The 17305-nt window shown below is 45.9% G+C and overlaps 1 protein-coding gene across 1 annotated transcript in view; it reads right to left on the bottom strand.

Annotated features, from left to right (window-relative positions):
- TANC2 (tetratricopeptide repeat, ankyrin repeat and coiled-coil containing 2) overlaps positions 1-17305 on the bottom strand; it is a 218381-nt gene that overhangs the window by 86324 nt on the left and 114752 nt on the right. Inside the window, exon 7 of the mRNA XM_009883856.1 lies at positions 4544-4807. Within this exon, the coding sequence (XP_009882158.1) occupies positions 4544-4807 (264 nt within the window). The remainder of the gene's footprint in view (positions 1-4543; positions 4808-17305) is intronic.

Genomic DNA, 17305 nt, shown 5'->3' with positions numbered 1-17305 from the left:
ACCATCATCATGTAAATGAAGTTGTCTCAATCAGTGAGGTCAGTAAGACTACAAGCATTTACTCCAATTTAGAGCCTCAAGAAGGGTTTAACAAAAGCAGCGTAACACCAAGGAAACCCAGCTGTGCCCAGCGAAGCCGGAGGCGCTGGCACCTCTCACACGGAGCCAGTACAGGAATTTACCTCCAGCAAAACGCTGCATTTTCCCCCTTATTTTCATGTCCAACGTGGCCGAACAGTTATGCTAAAGCTTTTCAGAAAATTCAGCCATCTGACCTTAAAACTCTGAATTCAAGCAGCGCAACATTGGTAAAATTCTAAGCTACTAAATGCATGACGTTAAAAATCTTCGTTAAATCTTCCCCAACTCCAAGAGACTATGAGAAACCGAGGCCGATATCCACGAAGGGCTGACGTTCCTTGTGTCTACCTGGAGTGGGGTATGTTTCAGTTTCCAAGATGAAAACTACACAGCCGTTTCATTCCAGCTGGTTTTATGCAATTTAGCTGATGAAAATCTGAATTTCTCAGGCGGAGCTGTGGCAACAGACATTCTCCGCAGAGATAAGAAGAACGCATTGAGGGAACCACTTCTCTTTTTGAATTGATAGGGACTTTATACGTAAAATGGCAGAAATAGTATAATCTAAAAAATATCAAAAAATCTTCAGATTGATAAAAAAAACCTTGCAATTCCAGAGAAACATAACTAAAAAATACTGAAAGAATATTCAGCTCCCCCAACCTGCGAGAAAAAAAAGGGCCAGAGAAATGGAAACTCCATAAGAAGATCTTTAAAAGATTCCCTACGGAGATCAAAAATACTTTTTCTATATCAAAAGACAAAAAAGACAACACGGAGCCAGGCTGAGCTCCTCTCTGCATTTGTGAAGACAGTCCGCAAACGGTGCACGAAACCAATTTCAGGAGCTGAATTGCATTTTCAGCTTTGAACCGGCTTGATGAATGTGAAGGTGGAATGGAGTGAGTGCCCGAGCGGCCCCCGCCGACTCTCAAGGGACGCTCTGAAGTGCGGTGGCACTAATTTAAATATACCTGAGAGCTCTTCACGTGGGATATTAGGAGAAAAGAACCAGCAGCTCTGTTCCCTGCATTTCCTTAAGGGTTTTTTTCCCCCCTCAAACACAGTATTAGTGCAGAGAGCCTACGCTCACATTCTGCTCAATTTTCTTTGAATTTATGATTAGCACTTTACCTCGCAGCCAAGCTGTGAGGAATTTGTTCTCCGTAAGTTACGTGTGACCCGGAGACCTTTAAGTTCTCCTGCTACTGCAAGAAGGACAATTTGCGCCGACCCTTCTGCAGCACAGCTCCCCATTCTCTTGCGAGTCGGGGTTTTGCGATGCTCGCTGCCCGGGCAAACAGCGCTGCCCTCCGCGGCTCCTTCGGACTTAACACCATAAAATTGCCCAACGATGTCTACGCTCCGTGCTGTAACTCTCTCGGTGTCGCTCACATGACGTGCTCCCACCGAGCCGATGTGAAAGATGGGCTCTCGCTGCTCCCACAACTGAGCTTTTAAAAAAAAAAAAACACCCTCCTCTCACAACACGGTAACCCATGAATCTCAGCGATCTGCCAAGACCCAGACGTGCTCTACCAAATCTAACACCCACTTTGGCATTTTACGGCACACAAGAGCCTGCCGTGTTGGTTGGGGTTTTGTTTGGTTTTTTTTCAAGAGAAAGTCTTTCCCCCCAAAAAAGTGCTTTTAACTGTTTCTGAAGAAATATTATGCAACGAAGTGCAAGACGAGATCAGTAGGTGTTGGGAGAACTGCTCCCAGTTGTGAGCCGCTGGGTGAGCGAAGGGATGCACTACACGACAGCGATTGCTGTTTGCAAGCCTGCTGTAAGAATGAACATTTTTGTGCCATTTTGGAAGAGATTCAAGGAAGACTCTTAAAAAAAAAAAAAAAGAAAAAAAGAAAAAAAAAAGGCACAAGGTGTAAGTGCTGCCATGCTTTGGTTCCCAAGAATAGACTGTTTGTATATAAATTCAACTGCATTTGAAAAAAAAGACAAGGACAGTCTGTTTTAGCAAAGCTGTGGTTTCACGATTACCTTAAAATGAGGAATACCACTAAAAGAAAGGCAGCTTTCTGCTCCACTCCCTCCACACTAATGAATTTGTGGCTCAAAATTAATATATGTATTTTCCGGAGGGTTAATTTTCAGTTGGATTTGTCCACTGATCTGGTTCATCAACGGGCTACTCAACGTGTAGCGCTGGTGCAAGGACGTGGAGTGACAGACAGCACAGGATCAACTCTTTGGGCAACGGCTTAAGTCAGCCATGACATACATCTGGGTTCCCTCTCCCATCATTCAAGTACACGGCTAACGAGGTTAAGCCATCTGGGGAAAAAAACCATACAAACCTGTTATCTAGAAAACATAATTTTCTGGTGCCACAAACTCATAGGAGATAAAATGCCATCATTCGATGATAAAAGGTCAAGCCAAATCTTGTATTCTTGTCCATAGTTACTACCACCGCGATTTATCCTGGGATATGACCTGTGTTAGCTGACATACTACTTAAAAAGAGCAAAAACCCCACTAAACAAACCCAGCCAGAAGGATAAGGTGTTCCTGAACCTTGTTGGACAGTTTTCTCTTCAAACAGTGTTTGCCTCTAAAGGCATGAGGCGAGCTGACGACTGCCAGAGTCAATTACACCAATACACACACATTTAAATCTATGGTACCAGGCCTGCCCTGGTTTTTTCGGAAGGTGTCGATGCATTTAGGAGAAATGAGCCTAAAGTAACGAGGCCGCGCAAGTGGAGTTTCCCGTTTTTTCCACCCCCTTTCCATTCTGAAATCCCAGGCTTGTCGTCTTTCAGCCGTAAGTAGCACATGTGGTGTACCTCTGTGCTTAGTGTGCCCACATTTTAGCATCTACCAAATCTCATTTCTACATCGCTTTTAGGCCTGTGACTCTCCAAAGTGGGATTAAAAAGGATATCTAATCTAGTTATGCAACGCAGCCCGGGCTGTGGAGAGACGCTGCTTGAACAGACACTATCCCTGGCTCTGTGCCGCCCGCGCTTTCTGGAGCAGCAGCCCTGCTGCCAGCCAGCAGGAGAGTCCTGCGGGGCTCTACAAAGAGACAAAGACCGTGTTTCTTCGTGTGTCCGTACAGACGGACATACAAACCACCGCAGCAGAACGCTTAACCCCAGAGAAGTTACCCAGCCAGAAAAAAATACAGGGCAGCAAAGCAAAGGAGAATAATTCCAGGCAAGCAGCTTTTCAGCAAAGCTTTAATATTTTTAATCCTATCTCTTGTTTCTGTCTTAGCTCTGGAGCCCCCAACATAGGAAAGACATGGCCCTGCTGGAGCGGGGCCAGAGCTGCGGGGAGGGCTGGAGCCCCTCTGCTGGGAGGACAGGCTGGGAGAGTTGGGGGGGTTCAGCCTGGAGAAGAGAAGGCGGAAAAGGGGAGAGCTCAGAGCCCCTTCCAGTGCCTAAAGGGGCTCCAGGAGAGCTGGGGAGGGACTTTTCACAAGGGCATGGAGTGATGGGACGAGGGGGAATGGCTTCAAACTGGAAGAGGGGAGATTTAGATGAGATATTGGGAAGAAGTTCTTCCCTGTGAGGTGGTGAGCCCCTGGGGCAGGTTGCCCCGAGAAGCTGTGGCTGCCCCATCCCTGGAGGTGTTCAAGACCAGGTTGGACGGGGCTTGGAGCAACCTGGGCTGGTGGGAGGTGTCCCTGCCCAGGGCAGGGGGTGGCACTGGGTGATCTTCAAGGTCCCTTCCAATGCAAACCATCTTACAACTCTGATTCTGTCCTGCTGTTACCAACTTCAGGGGGAACCTTAGCAGGTTGCTGTTAAAAGACACAGGTAAGATATGGCCCAGCATCATTTAGGAATCTTTCAAACAGCTGACATGAAATTTAATGAAGAAAATGGTGATGTTATGCCGAAACAAAACATTTCGTCATTAGCAAACCCCAGTCGCTGCGAAAGCCAAACCAGTGTGTGCAAGTGTGGGCACTAAGACGTGCAGGGAGAAGTCCACCAAGAGCAATGGGATCCATAACAACTTCTCTGTTGAGAGAAAGTAACGTAATTCTCTTGACTCCAAAGTTCTTAAGATCTCCAGGGAAGATCAGACAGTCAATTTTAGTTATAATGAATCCTTTGAAACAGTAGCAATGGCTACAATGTCTTGGAATTATGTGGTACTTTAAACTCAAGATTATTTGCATTGTAATGATAGCGAATAATATTCTTTTTTAAATGTGTTCTCCAATAATCTTACAGTTGTACATTTTTATAAAAAAGCAACCACAGACTGCTGAAATAACCGTTAAACATCACCAGAACCAGTTTTCCCCACAGGAATTTTCCATTTAGAAGCAGTAAGTCAAATGAAAAGACAATCTTTGTCACACTTAATGATGATGACTACAGAAAGGAGATTTCTCTTCGGTTAATGAGAAGACGACAAAGGCTGTGACATGCATCTACTGTGTCTCCCTCTCACCTAAAGGGAAAAATGTTCATTCCTTACCTGCTACTGAATTTGGCCGTGGCATAAGGTAGAGAGGAATAGACTGCACGGACTGGGACAAGACCGTCTCCAGGTTCCTCTCCGGGATTTTGTTGAGGCTGTAGGTGGAAGCCGTCATGTTCTCATCCACGCGGTACAGGCAGGAGTCCATGCTGGATTTCTGGGACTGCCAAGGTTTCAGGTTTCCTCCAGATCCAAGGTCTTTACTGCTTTCCCCTCCATATTTAGTGCGTTCCACGTTTTCCGAGTAGCTTGTCAAAGTAGCTTGAAGGCAGAAATTATAAACAAAATGAGTAACAAAGAAAGAATTGCTTGCACACACGCTGCTCTACCCCGACTCGTGCAATGCAAGAGCCAAAAATGATGCTCATCATGTTTTCCACATTCACATAAATCAGAGATTACGGAATTTAGTTTAATGATACTGTTTCTGCTTACTACTTCTAAAAGAACATTTAGGCTATAATGTTTTGGCTCATACTCTTAAAAGCCATTTGTAATCACAGAGAGTATTAAAAATCATGTGCTGCATTGTATTCGTATACACAATTCCAGAAAGAGCAGAAATTATTAAGGAAAAAACATTTGCGGCGCTCCCCATGTCTTTTAATTTGCATCATAGTTACGTAGTTTCAGGGAACGTTTGCAGAAGTTTATCACTTTGCAACGTTGACACCGAAACACCGCAGGCACAGACAGCCCCCACTCAACGCGCACGACAACCGCTCTCGTGGATCAGCTCGGTTCAGGAACGGAACCCAATCTCTCCTTTGACCGACAGCAGGTTTTTATGAAGCTTTAACTGTAATCCACACATTTTCCCCTATATTATTTCATTTTCCAGATCGGGATTGTTGCCGTATTGACTTTCCCATTGGGAAGTGACAATATTACACTGAGCCCCACCGCTAACATCTTCTCTCTTCTGGATTCTGATGCAATTATCCCCTGGCTGTAACTCCCTTTGGGCTGTTGACCTTCCTTTCATCTTTAGCCTCCCACCAATTCGTTCAAGGTCATAATCAGACCCCTTAGGTATTGTGAGACGGTCCCAAGGTCCCAATGCCCATAGCAGCTTATCTGAGTGTGTCAAACTCGCCCACTCCCTAACTTTGGGGGGCGGCTAACAAGAAAGAAGAGAAAATAAAAGAAAGACAGATTGGAAACCAGAGCTCACTATCCTCTCGTCTCCCCAATCACACTCATTTCCACTGCTATTCAAAACCCCGAAATTCAGCTCGACCCTGAATATCCTGAAGCCACGGACGTTCCCTGTGCTTGCAGATCTACTTGCTAAATCCACTGAAATCCGTCGTTTTCATGTGGTAAATACCTTTCCCAGTGCAAATTCTCTGCTAATTTCTGGGCCATCTGTCCCTGGACAGAACCGTGTGGAGCTGCTGCTTCTTCTTTGCATCACCAATCCCCCCGACGGCCTCGGCAGGGCAGTCCCCTCGCCTTCACCACAGCCCATTCCCCAACCGAGGGCGACGCTGCCTCGTTAACAAACAGCACAACGTTTATTTTTATATTGATAAACATAAAAGAGCAAATTACTCCACAAACTCACAGGCTTTCAGGTTAAAGCTTTTTCTCTGCCAAGTTTTAAGAGTAAGCAGCCTCGAAAAGAAGTTCCAGCCAAAGAGCACCTAAAGGAAGATGCAGTCTAACTGCGAATGGGTGAGGGCTATTTCGTTCGGTTTTCTAAATGCATCCAGAAGCACAGAAGTAGGTATTTTAGCCAGTTGTTTACATGCTGAGTACAGGAATAATTCGCTGCCTAACATGAGGCGTTCCATTTAAATTCTCAGAAATGCCGGCACAGACATGACACGATCAGGGGCTCCGGCGGGCGCTGCGGACCCAGGTGCCAGGCGGACCCCTGGCCTCTGCCCCCAGTGCAAAACCATGAACTTCAACGTCCAAGGACTAATCTGGCTTAATTATACCTGTTAAATGACGTTATAATAGGCACTAGAATTAACTGCTTACACCTAAAGTCACAAAATGATCATTAAAAAAATAAACAAATCAAGACCTGTGATTCTTACTGCGCCTGTCCTTTACCCAACCCAACAACTCCATGCAGCCTTCACTCCTACCCCTATTTCTATCGTTTTATTCCTCAGTTTTGGGCTTCCTGTCTATGCAGTGGGACCAATATCTTCATATCTCAGCAAGTGTTCCAAATTTTAATTCTTTGTAACATATTTTGAAATTTAAAGCCAACACACGCAACTGCTAAGAATCAGTATCTGCCTCTTGGCACTTAAACACAGGATTGCTGTCCGGTAAACACATTTACACTTTAGCGTAGGAAAATACTATGAAAACAAGAAACAGATGTTCACGGATTTCTCTTGCTCCCTCAAATTGTTTAATATTAAGAAATATGTTTGAAATGGTTTTCTAGAAAATCTCCATTTCAAAGTCTGGGGCTGCAGCGCTAGGCGTACTACCTTGTCTGTTTACCGAAAAAAATAATCCATTGATCCATTAAAATCCATTAATTTTAAAAAACTATCTCAGTACATCTAATTAACCTTTGTAGAAACACATCAGCGGCTAAAATCAGTCTTCTTCCAATACATCAAAATGAGGAATAACAAAATAACTATGTGTCAAAATAAGTTTTCTCTAAATGAAGCAACAAAAAAAGAAAAAAGAGCTAATAAATCCTGCTGGTCCCTTTTCTAATCGTCAATTTGTGTTCATTTTAAACATAATTTTCACTGTTTTACACTAAAGCTGTTTTATGTGCAAACTCTTCATTGAATCAGGTATTTAGGATTGTTCCCTGTGGATTAATTTACCTTTTGAACAGCCCTGGATGATATAAGTGCTGCTACACAGGCTGGAAGCGATTGCTCTGTGGACTTAATCTCGTCTATGAGCTATTTTAAACCAAACCAATTTTGACTTTATTTAAAAGGCAATAGCGTAAGGCTAGCTACGAGCCAGCAACACGATCCGATGGGCAGAGCACGTCTCCGGGGGGAACTAAAGCCTCCCGATGGCACAACCCAGGGACTCGCTCAGAACTCACAACTTCACAGTCAAAATTTGAGAAAGCGACATCCAATTCCAGAAAATTCACATTATCTGCACCGACTGAGGTTGATGCAGTGTGACGCTCAGGGCTAAAAAGCTGGTAATGCTTGTACACAAAGAAAGTGCAAAGCTTTGGTCAGCCCTGTAGTGGTCAAGCAGTTGGAGCAGATGATCATCATAGGTCCCTCCCAAATGAAAAAATTCTGTTCTGCTCTGCTCTATTCTATTCTGTTCTACTCCATTCTGCTCCACTCCATTCCATTCTACTCTACTCCGTTCTATTCCATTCCCATTCCCATTCCTATTCCTATTCCCATTCCTATTCCCATTCCTATTCCTGTCCCTGCCCATGGCAGGGGGGTTGGAACTTGATGATCTTCAAGGTCCTTTCCAACCGAAACCATTCTATGATTCTATTCCTATTCTTACTCCTGTTCCTTGGGCAGAAAGAACTTCTCTCCGTCCCCAGTAGGACCAAGTCCATCAATACCCTCAACCAGAAGGAAATCTGCAAAATAACATTATTTCTGCAAGTTTGTCATATTCATACCAGGGCTGCAGAGGGTATTTCAGGACTGGGTCTGTGCTCGTACAGTTCGGGTGCGTGAGTCCACCTCCCCATCGCCTCCTGCCCCGGCCCCCACAGGGGATGAACGGTGCTTTGCAGCAGTAATCTCTTTAGAGGGTTGTCTGGAGAATGAAGACCCACCCTCGGGATGAATCCTACTCACAGCCACAACAGGACTCCTGTTGCGTCATTGATATATCTAAATTATATCTACGCGTTAAAAATATTCTGGGCCTTAATCCAGATGCAGAGAAGCCGACTGGAACGGGCAACAGCAGCTCCAAACTAACATGACGACATGGGTGTGCGCACTTCCATCGGCAAGCGGACTCCGGTATCCATGGAACGCAGGAGAGCACCAGAATGTCACACGACACTGGAAACTGACTCTCCAATTAAGACTCCTTCTGATATATTACTACTTTGGTGAGATAGAACCTCTAAACCATAACACAAGTATTCTGTGCTCATCCTGTGAGCTCTCTGCTCTGCAATTCACAACCACGACTCGGGCTGACCCAGCCCATGGCCCACGGAAAAGAGGTGCCCATGGCAAAAAGTGCCCCCAGACCCCACTTAATACCCGACATTGTTCGAACCGTGTCAGTGCTAAACGGGGCTGCAGGAGCGCTCCCGGGCTCGGCTTCACCCACGCGCGAGAAACCCCGTGTCTGAGGTCTTCATGAAGGAAACATCTCAGCTGGCAGGACACCTCCAGGGGTTCGCAGGGTGAGGGGTGTCACAGCCTCGGGAGAAGGAGAGCCCCGTCCCCGAGGGGGCTCACAGCATCCCTGCCAGGGGAAACCGGACAACGACAGTGGAACTGGCACACTGATGGAGATGACAGGATTAACGCTTTCTTAATACAAGGTTTAAAAAAGAAACAAGTGGTCCTTCAGACACTATCAGACAATATCTTATGGGTCCCATGAATTCTTTGCAGCGAGGGTGGTGTGACTCAGATTGCCCAGAGAAGTTGTGGAAGGGTTCAAGGTCAGTTTGGACGAGGCTTTGAGCAATCTAATGTAGTACTGGAAGGTATCCCTGCTCACAGCATGCAAGTTGGAAGTAGATGATCTTGAAAGGTCCTTTCCAACCCAAACCATTCTATAATTCTATGATTTTTAAACCCAGGGATACCTAATTAACCAAAAGCTCACAAAAATGCAACCTCTCAACTCTAAATTTGGGGAAGATAAACCGATGACCTCCAATCCATCAAAGAGCAGGAATTTTTGCCTTGAGCCACCTGCTGAGAGGCAGATCTTTCAACCCAGAGTCTCTAACAGACGATAGCCAGCACACTGGTACGTGATGGGACACGTTAAGCTGGGGCTGCCCCGACAGGAGCACGCTGGGATGCGAGAAGGGCTGCAGAGACGCCGTGAGAGAGAACATGCTTTTTTAAGTGAGGCTCTTTTACCTGATGAACCCGGCCAGAAACAACAGCAGTGAGAAGAAGCAGAACGTGGCAGTGCCTGGGCCTCGCTACCCCGGAGCCGGTGGGCTGCGATCGCATGGACCACGGCGCATGCCGGTGGCTGTCAGGTGGAGAAGAGACATCGCTGCCTCGAGGAGGCACAGAGAGGAGTGTTGCTGGGGACGGAGTAAGACGGGAGCAGCCACGGAGTCACCCACTGAGCACGCGGAACCCAACAGCCCTGCAGAAATATCTGAGGTTCTCTATAGCACTACAGTAATACCATATTAATATACATGTGTATATATTTTTTATTTTTATATATATACGTATGTATCTCCAGTCTCAGCTGGCCCAGTCTCACACTATTTAATATCAACACAGACAGAATTTGAGGCATGTAAAACATCTGAGTGCTGTAAAACACCTTAATGAATAATTACATGGAGAGCCCCTGGAACGAGGGGACACGGACATCGTGCGCCTCTCTGCAATCCCCTCTGCGCCTTTCTCCGCGGATTCACAGAATCACAGCGTCCCAGACTGGTGGGGGCTGGAAGGTCCCTCTGGAGCTCCCCCATCCCACCCCCCGCCAGAGCAGGGGCACCTCCAGCAGTGGCACAGGACGGCGTCCAGGCGGGTTTGGGATGGCTCCAGAGGGGGAGACTCCCCCACCTCTCTGGGCAGCCTGTGCCACTGCTCTGCCGCCCTCACAGCAGAGAAGGCCCTCCTCAGCTTCAGATGGAACTGCCCATGGTCACCTTTGTGCCCGTTCCCTCTTGTCCTGTCACGGGGCACCACTGGACACAGACTGTTCCCATCCCCCCGGCACCCTCCCTTTGGGGATTGAGAAGCGTTGAGGAGATCCCCCTCAGTCTTCTCTTCTCCAGACTGAACAGCCCCAAGTGCCTCAGAGATTCGCCGAATCGCTTCCTACAAGGTTTCAACACCACCAATTAATTGGTTAATTAGGTATCCCTGGGATTTGTACCAGCACCACCTGCAGCAGCGAGGAGCAGCACAGCCTGGGCGTCTTGGAAGACGCGTGGCCTGGGATGCCGGGAGGGGACCCGCTCCAGATGCCGGAGTCATTCCACAATCCCACCTTGCTTTTAGCGCTCACGCTTTACCCCTGCGTTTGCCTTGGCAGAGGACGTGCCTACGTCAAGCTTTCATTTTCAAACTTGGCTCGTTTCCCTTGGTGAAACATTCTGATTGGAAGTTTTTGCAAATAACATGTTTTAAAATATTTTTATTTCTTTGAGGAAAAAAACCCCAACAGAACTGTGTGAATGCAGCAGTTCATCCCAGACAGCGCCGTGGATGTCCCTGCAGCCAGTGCTATGCTGCTCGGAGAGTTTCGGGTATTTACAGGAGAGCAAATATTATTTCTCATGTAGTTGCAGGCTGGCCTGTGCCCTAGGGCGGGAGGCTTTCGACTCTACCTGTCTCCGCTCAAACACGCGAGGGGGTTTTTACTGTCCCATCCCGTTCTCCCCGAGGCAGAGATCATGCCTGGAAAACGTCAACCTTTCTGTTCACCTTCCCGATGGAGCTGCCGGAGAAAGCCGTGCTCTAGAGTTACCACTGTACGATGACCGACAGCTGTAACATTAAGGATATGTAAAGATTTATAATGTCTCAAATAGGAAAGAGGGATTTTGTTGCTTTAAAGAAATAACTGCAGCAAAGTATCAGATGTTGCACTGAAATTAGGTACACAAAACACTTGTGCAAACTCTGCAAGTTAACCTGGTTTCTCTCATCTCCAGTAACTCGGTAAAACACGACTTGCCTTATCGCACGAGAGATGTCCTAGCTGACACGTACGAGTTGGCAAGGAGTAAAATAAATTTTTTACCCTAATCTACATAAGCCTTCATAAACTCAGGCACAGAAGGATACACCTAAATATAGCCGTGTTGCCCCAGACCGCTCCAGGGAGCTCGGCTGCCAAACAGAAAAATTTGGCAGGCAGAAAGCGTAAGCCCAAACCTCTCCCGAGGGCAGGCGGCAGCCTCGGGCACTCGCGTGCAACCTGCGCCCCAACAGCCCCTGGAGTGCTCGGTGCTTTTAGAAGAACGCTATTCTCTGCTGGACACCATCAGCCAGTGAGTTTAAGGCCTCTCCACGCCAAAAAAAAAAAACCCAAACCCAAAGTGTTAAGTCTGCCCTGCTCAAGGCTTGAGGTCAAAATCCACACCGCTCTCTGCATGTCTAACTTCTCTTGAAACACTGGTCTCAAATAGAGGAGGGGAAAAAAATAAATAAATCACTGTCTTAATTCATATAAACAATCCTGTAAAAAGACAGAGATTAAACAGGTAAACCCATTTCTGTTTCAAGCCTCGAGGTATTATAAATCACGGTAAGCACACAAAAGGTCTTGAAACATAATGAAAAATACCTTGACGGTAGCATCATGCTGACCCTATGTTCGTTCTGTTCTCAATCTGAATTCCCTGCTGCACCGGCTGACAAGAGGGATGAAGAATGGCATGAACGCCTCCAAGGGCTCGTACCTGTGAGCTGCTCGGACTAGAAATGTACGGCCTGGGTAAAACAGCATTTCAACAGCGCGAGACGCTCCCACCAGAGCACAACTCCCTGCAAACACCCTGCTCCCGAGACGGAACGCATCAGCAAAGCTTTAGTTTATAAACTTCAGTTTATCACTTGCAGAAATGAAGCAAGGAATGTTTTTAAGCACAGTTCGCTATTGTAAATGTTAGAGAAATCTGTTAAAAAGGTTCCAAGTCTAATATATCATAAAAAAACCCCCACTTGCTCCTAAGTACTATTATTTAAACATATCCCTCTTACAAACCCAGATGAGCACATCTGGAGCACCACCTCTGCGGCAGTGATGCGTCAATTCTGGAGAAGGGCTTACCAAACCGCCGACGGGGCCGTGAGCTGCAGGCTCCTTTCCCTGCCCGACCCGACCCCCTGTGCTGCACTTCCCCCTCTCCCAACCCACACCTCGCGGCACGCCGCAGCCACAGGTCACCACGGGACTTTAACCGTGGGGCTGCTGAAGTCTCAGAGGAAGAACTGCAGGTTCTGCACACACACACACGTCCCTTTAACCCTACATAACTCCCATCACCTTCTTCTCGCAGTGCCCCCTCTGCATTGTCCTCCTTTTACCATTTTGGATATTTTTGCCCGTCTCGTCAACATCAGTTCACCATTGTTTCCTTCTTTGGCATCAGTAAGGACAATTTTTCTTCTTTTTTTAAGTTCACCAGTCTTGAAACTGGTTTTAAAATTATAAGATTTAAACAAGAAAGCAGAAAGGTGGCATGTGGGGGGGGGTGTGCACAAGGGGAGAGAAGTTATTTGTATACTTGGCAGTAACTTTGGGGGCAAGCTTGGATCATTGTGAGGCTTTTCATAACTCTGAAAGTTAAAATCTTGCTGCTTTTAAAATAAAAGCTGAGAGTCCCATCTAATCTCACGCCATCAACAGCTAAAACATTAGAGAAGTCTCTTATCGCAGTATCCAAAATAACACCGTGGGAGTTGACAACACTGAATTTTCCCCTCGCTGTCTTCTGATCTGTCTTTTCAGTTTATTCTTTCTAATTTTTCACTCAATTTTCCTTCCATCTACCAGGATGGACCATAAACCAAAGCAAATTTCACAGTTCGAATATAACATCTGTTCTGTGCCGCTTCCTTCAGCTTTAAACACTCTTCTTTCTCCTTTTTTTTCCCCAGTAACATAACAACCACCCGTAGCTGACCCATTATCCATCCCGTATTTAAGGGCCACATTTTGGTGTCAAACCCAACCCTTGATGCCCCAGTGGCCAAACTGGGAGAAGGCAGAACTGTTGGTTCATGACTTCGCCGTTTCTCAGCCCTGACATCGACCACGGATCATGTCACACGCACACATTTGTTTTCTGCCTAATTTGTCCTTTTAATAAAACGGAGAAAGAATTGAATCAGGATTCAGAGATGGCGTCCTTTTGTACTTCGTGTGGTTGGGATTCTGTGACCCCGCTCATTTTGCTCAAGAGCTGATGAGTCGCCCGATAAATAACCTCCCTTTTCACCTCCTCAACTGTCAGCCCCCTCACCTGCAACATGCAGGTGCATTAGTGAACAAAAGCTCATTATTCATCAATATTAGACATTTTTCAGGGAGCTCCTCCTTGGGGGAATGAGCCCAAATGGAAGCTGGCTACATTTAAAATAAGATCTGTAATTCTTAGAAATCTTATTCATTATTAACAGAGCTTTTCATAATACTGATGAGAATGTCAGGATTCAAATGCTTTAGCTGTAAGATCACAAAAATATTTAACCTGAGTTAAATTTATCTTGATGTGCCTTTTGAGCTGCTCTTTGTTCCCTTCTCAAAGCAGTTAAACTTGCAAACAAATCTATCTTGTTTTATTGTCAGCAGCATCTACTCTGCTAAGCACGCACTCCAGATGAATTTATTAACAAACCTATTTTTAACCCACGAACTCGTAAATCTGTAGAAAGCAGCAACTTAATAAAAGCTCAGGAGTCAAGAGTAAAAAAAAAAAAAAAAAAAAAAAAAACACAGTAAAAAAAGAATGTGAAAAAAGCTGCACACCAGGGACCTCCAGGAGGGGATGGGGGTCCTTTATGTGTCATTCTTCATTGTAAAAATCCCCAAAATCTAAGTGAAGGCAACTGGTCCATGTGGTATTAGACCTATCCACATCACGGCGGCAGCGGTGCAGGAGGATTTACGCAGCTCACTGGTTTCCCTTTAAGCCGCTTTAACATCATACCTCTTCCCTGCTCAACGTGATCCTGCTAACAACTAAGCAGGGAACACAGTGCAGATCATCACAGGACTCCACGTTAAGGAAAAGTGTGGCCCCATTTCGTATCAGAGTAAATTACAGCACTTCTGCAGGAAGATTCAACACGGGAAACAGCCGTTCTTTTAATTCCCTTGGGACACTGCTGCTGAATGACAAAGTGCTGCTCGAACATCACAAGCACTCGGGTAAAGCTTTACAAACTGGCAAGAAATGTCTGCTGTTTTATTTTACAGGCTCGCACGAGATTGCTGGAGATTTTCTTGTATTCTGCTGCATTCAGGCAGCAAAAGTTGACAGTCCACTGCTGCGGGGACGTGAAGTGCAAAGTTCTCCCGTAGCAGCATGTGATTCTTTAACCAGTTTTCTTTTCAGTAGCAGATTTTGAACATTAACAGTTGGCTGCTTTTACACAGTGAGAGCCAAAAAAATCCTGGAAGCTATTCAGAGGTTAAAGTCAGGTCAGCATTTTCACCAGCCATTCTGTTTTACATGGAAAGGATTTAGTGGCTCCCAGGAAAAAGGGCTGACTTGCTCCTATCGCCCTCCTGGCTCACCTCCTCTCCCCTCTTTCCCCCTTCCCCATTTCTTTTCTTTTACAAATAAGAGCGTCTGAATTTGAAGATCTGGACCTCGGAACACTTTTTGTTACCCTTTCAACATAAGTAGACTGAACTTCCCTTCACTGTAGAGGATCTAAAATTTCAAAATAAGTCTGTTCTAAGCCAAGTGATGCAGTTGTTAAAGCCACCGGGAAGCACAAAATAGTCCCTGTGCTGTGCAGACTAGAGATACCGCACACTTCTTCTCTGATAATGGAAATTATATAAGAGGTGACATACAAATGGACAGGAGTAACTCCAAAAGTACAAGTCATCAGAGAAAACCTGACTGGTTCAAATTTGGTCTTTACATCCAGATGAGAAGACCAAAACGCCCACTCAATACGCCTCAGTGGAGAGTTACGCTCTTAATAGAGTTAATTCCGAGTCTAAAAAGCCACACTCTGATTTAACTTTGACAAATTAATGCTGTATCTACCAATACAGATATGCAAAATGAGCTTAATGTACAAAACCGTTTTATGCTAAGCAAAAACAGATGGAGAGAAGCAATAATGGTGTAAGGATCGACTTCCCACCTTGATTAACTGCTTTCTGTCCTTTACTAATTCTCAAATATTTCACAAATAGCACACTAACCTTCTGGGACACATGTTAAAGCCTCTGTGTTTTTAAAATGTGAAATTCGGTGGCGATTCATGATTGCAAGATTTGGAGGGGACGCTTGTTGCAGCTCAAGACTGATGGTGGCAAAGGTCAAGAGGTCTTCCCAAACCCATAACTTTCATCAAGATGAATAAGAAATATATTGGAGCTGCCTATTATAAAACTACACCTTCTTGGAGCTAACGAGCTAAGAGTTTAAATCACTTATTTGGGAGGAGCAGGAGGGACCATGACTCAGGAAACACAGAAGACCTAAGGAAATGTTTACTGTTTTTATACACACGGCACAAAAACGTAAGTAGTTTTGACAAGGAAATCTCCAACAGATTTACACTTTTGAGGTTCCACGTGAAGCTGCTCAGACCAAAAGCCACGTCATCACAGCCATCCTTGCAGAGAACAAACGCCAGCAAAGGATATGCGTACAAGAAGATCTGTATCCAATAATCCAGGAATGCAACCGAAAGGGAAAGCTGATCCTGCCCCTCCTGGAACAAAAGAGCCCATGTGTCCCTAAAGGGGAGCGCGAAGCGCGAGGTGGGCGTTGCTTCCAACACGGGGACAATTTGTCTGCTCTGTTCTGCAGTGAAAATAATTCTAGGGAATCGCTGTCATGCAGAAAGCACCTTTCAAAACCATTGCGCACCCAATTTCCATCCCAACAGGAGGGTAATGGCCAAACTGCGCATCCGCCTCCTGCGGGAAACAGCCGCCCCTCGCTCGAGCTGACCTCGCGCTTGCAGAAGACAGCGGAGGTACAGAAAAACAGATTTAGCGGAAAAGTTCCCAATTTTTTTCGCTGCTGGAAAGTATGACTGGAGAAGACCATTTTCCCCGCAATTTGTTACAGCTGTCCAGCTTCTATCAAATGCCAGAATAAGGAGGTGTTGAAAAGATTACTGTCAGAATAAAGGCGGGGAGGAAAGAAGGGGAGAAGGAGGCTCTTGTTTTTCTTTGAGTGCAAACACCAGCAGAGGAAAGCCTTGAAAAGTGCTTCCCCTACTCCACACGAACATACTTTTTCTTGACTCTTTCATCTGGGATACGTTAACACAGCCTTGGGATAAGCCACCTTCTATTATTTTCCAAAGCTTCCACGGGAAAATCCAAGTTCCTAACAGAAGAACCTCTGAGAGACAATCTGCTTTGCGAGGGGTACAAAAAAAAAAATGTTTCAGACTTAAAAATGAATTAGTAGAGACCTACTGAAAAAAAGGATAAGGTAGAAAGTTTGAGGAAAGAGCTTCAATGCCTTATCACATCAGGAATCGGGATCGGGCTGACGCTTCTCTGACACACAGCTGTGCCACAAAGGCCACCTGGTCCCCCTCTGGGTTTCCCCAGCCAGGACAAGAAGCTCCGGATGATTTTGCCCAGATGATGACAAGAAGCTACAGATTATTTTGCCCAGAGAGGTTGTTGAGGCCCCATCCCTGGAGGTGTTCAAGGCCAGGTTGGACGGGGCTTGAAGCAACCTGGGCGGGTGGGAGGTGTCCCTGCCCAGGGCAGGGGGGTTGGAACTTGATGATCTTCATGGTCCTTTCCAACCTAAACCATTCTATGAAACCAAATTGCGGCAACCTAGGGTTTCCTCGCCTTCAGGCTGGCGCCTGCCAACCATCCAGGAGGGCCAGAGGAGCCCCGCACGCCAGCACAGCACGCACCGACATGTCTCATCAGTCGGAG

This window comes from Charadrius vociferus, unplaced genomic scaffold, assembly GCF_000708025.1.
Source record: "Charadrius vociferus isolate BGI_N301 unplaced genomic scaffold, ASM70802v2 scaffold484, whole genome shotgun sequence".
Lineage (NCBI taxonomy): Eukaryota > Metazoa > Chordata > Aves > Charadriiformes > Charadriidae > Charadrius > Charadrius vociferus.
This window is presented reverse-complemented; position numbering and strand designations above follow the sequence as displayed.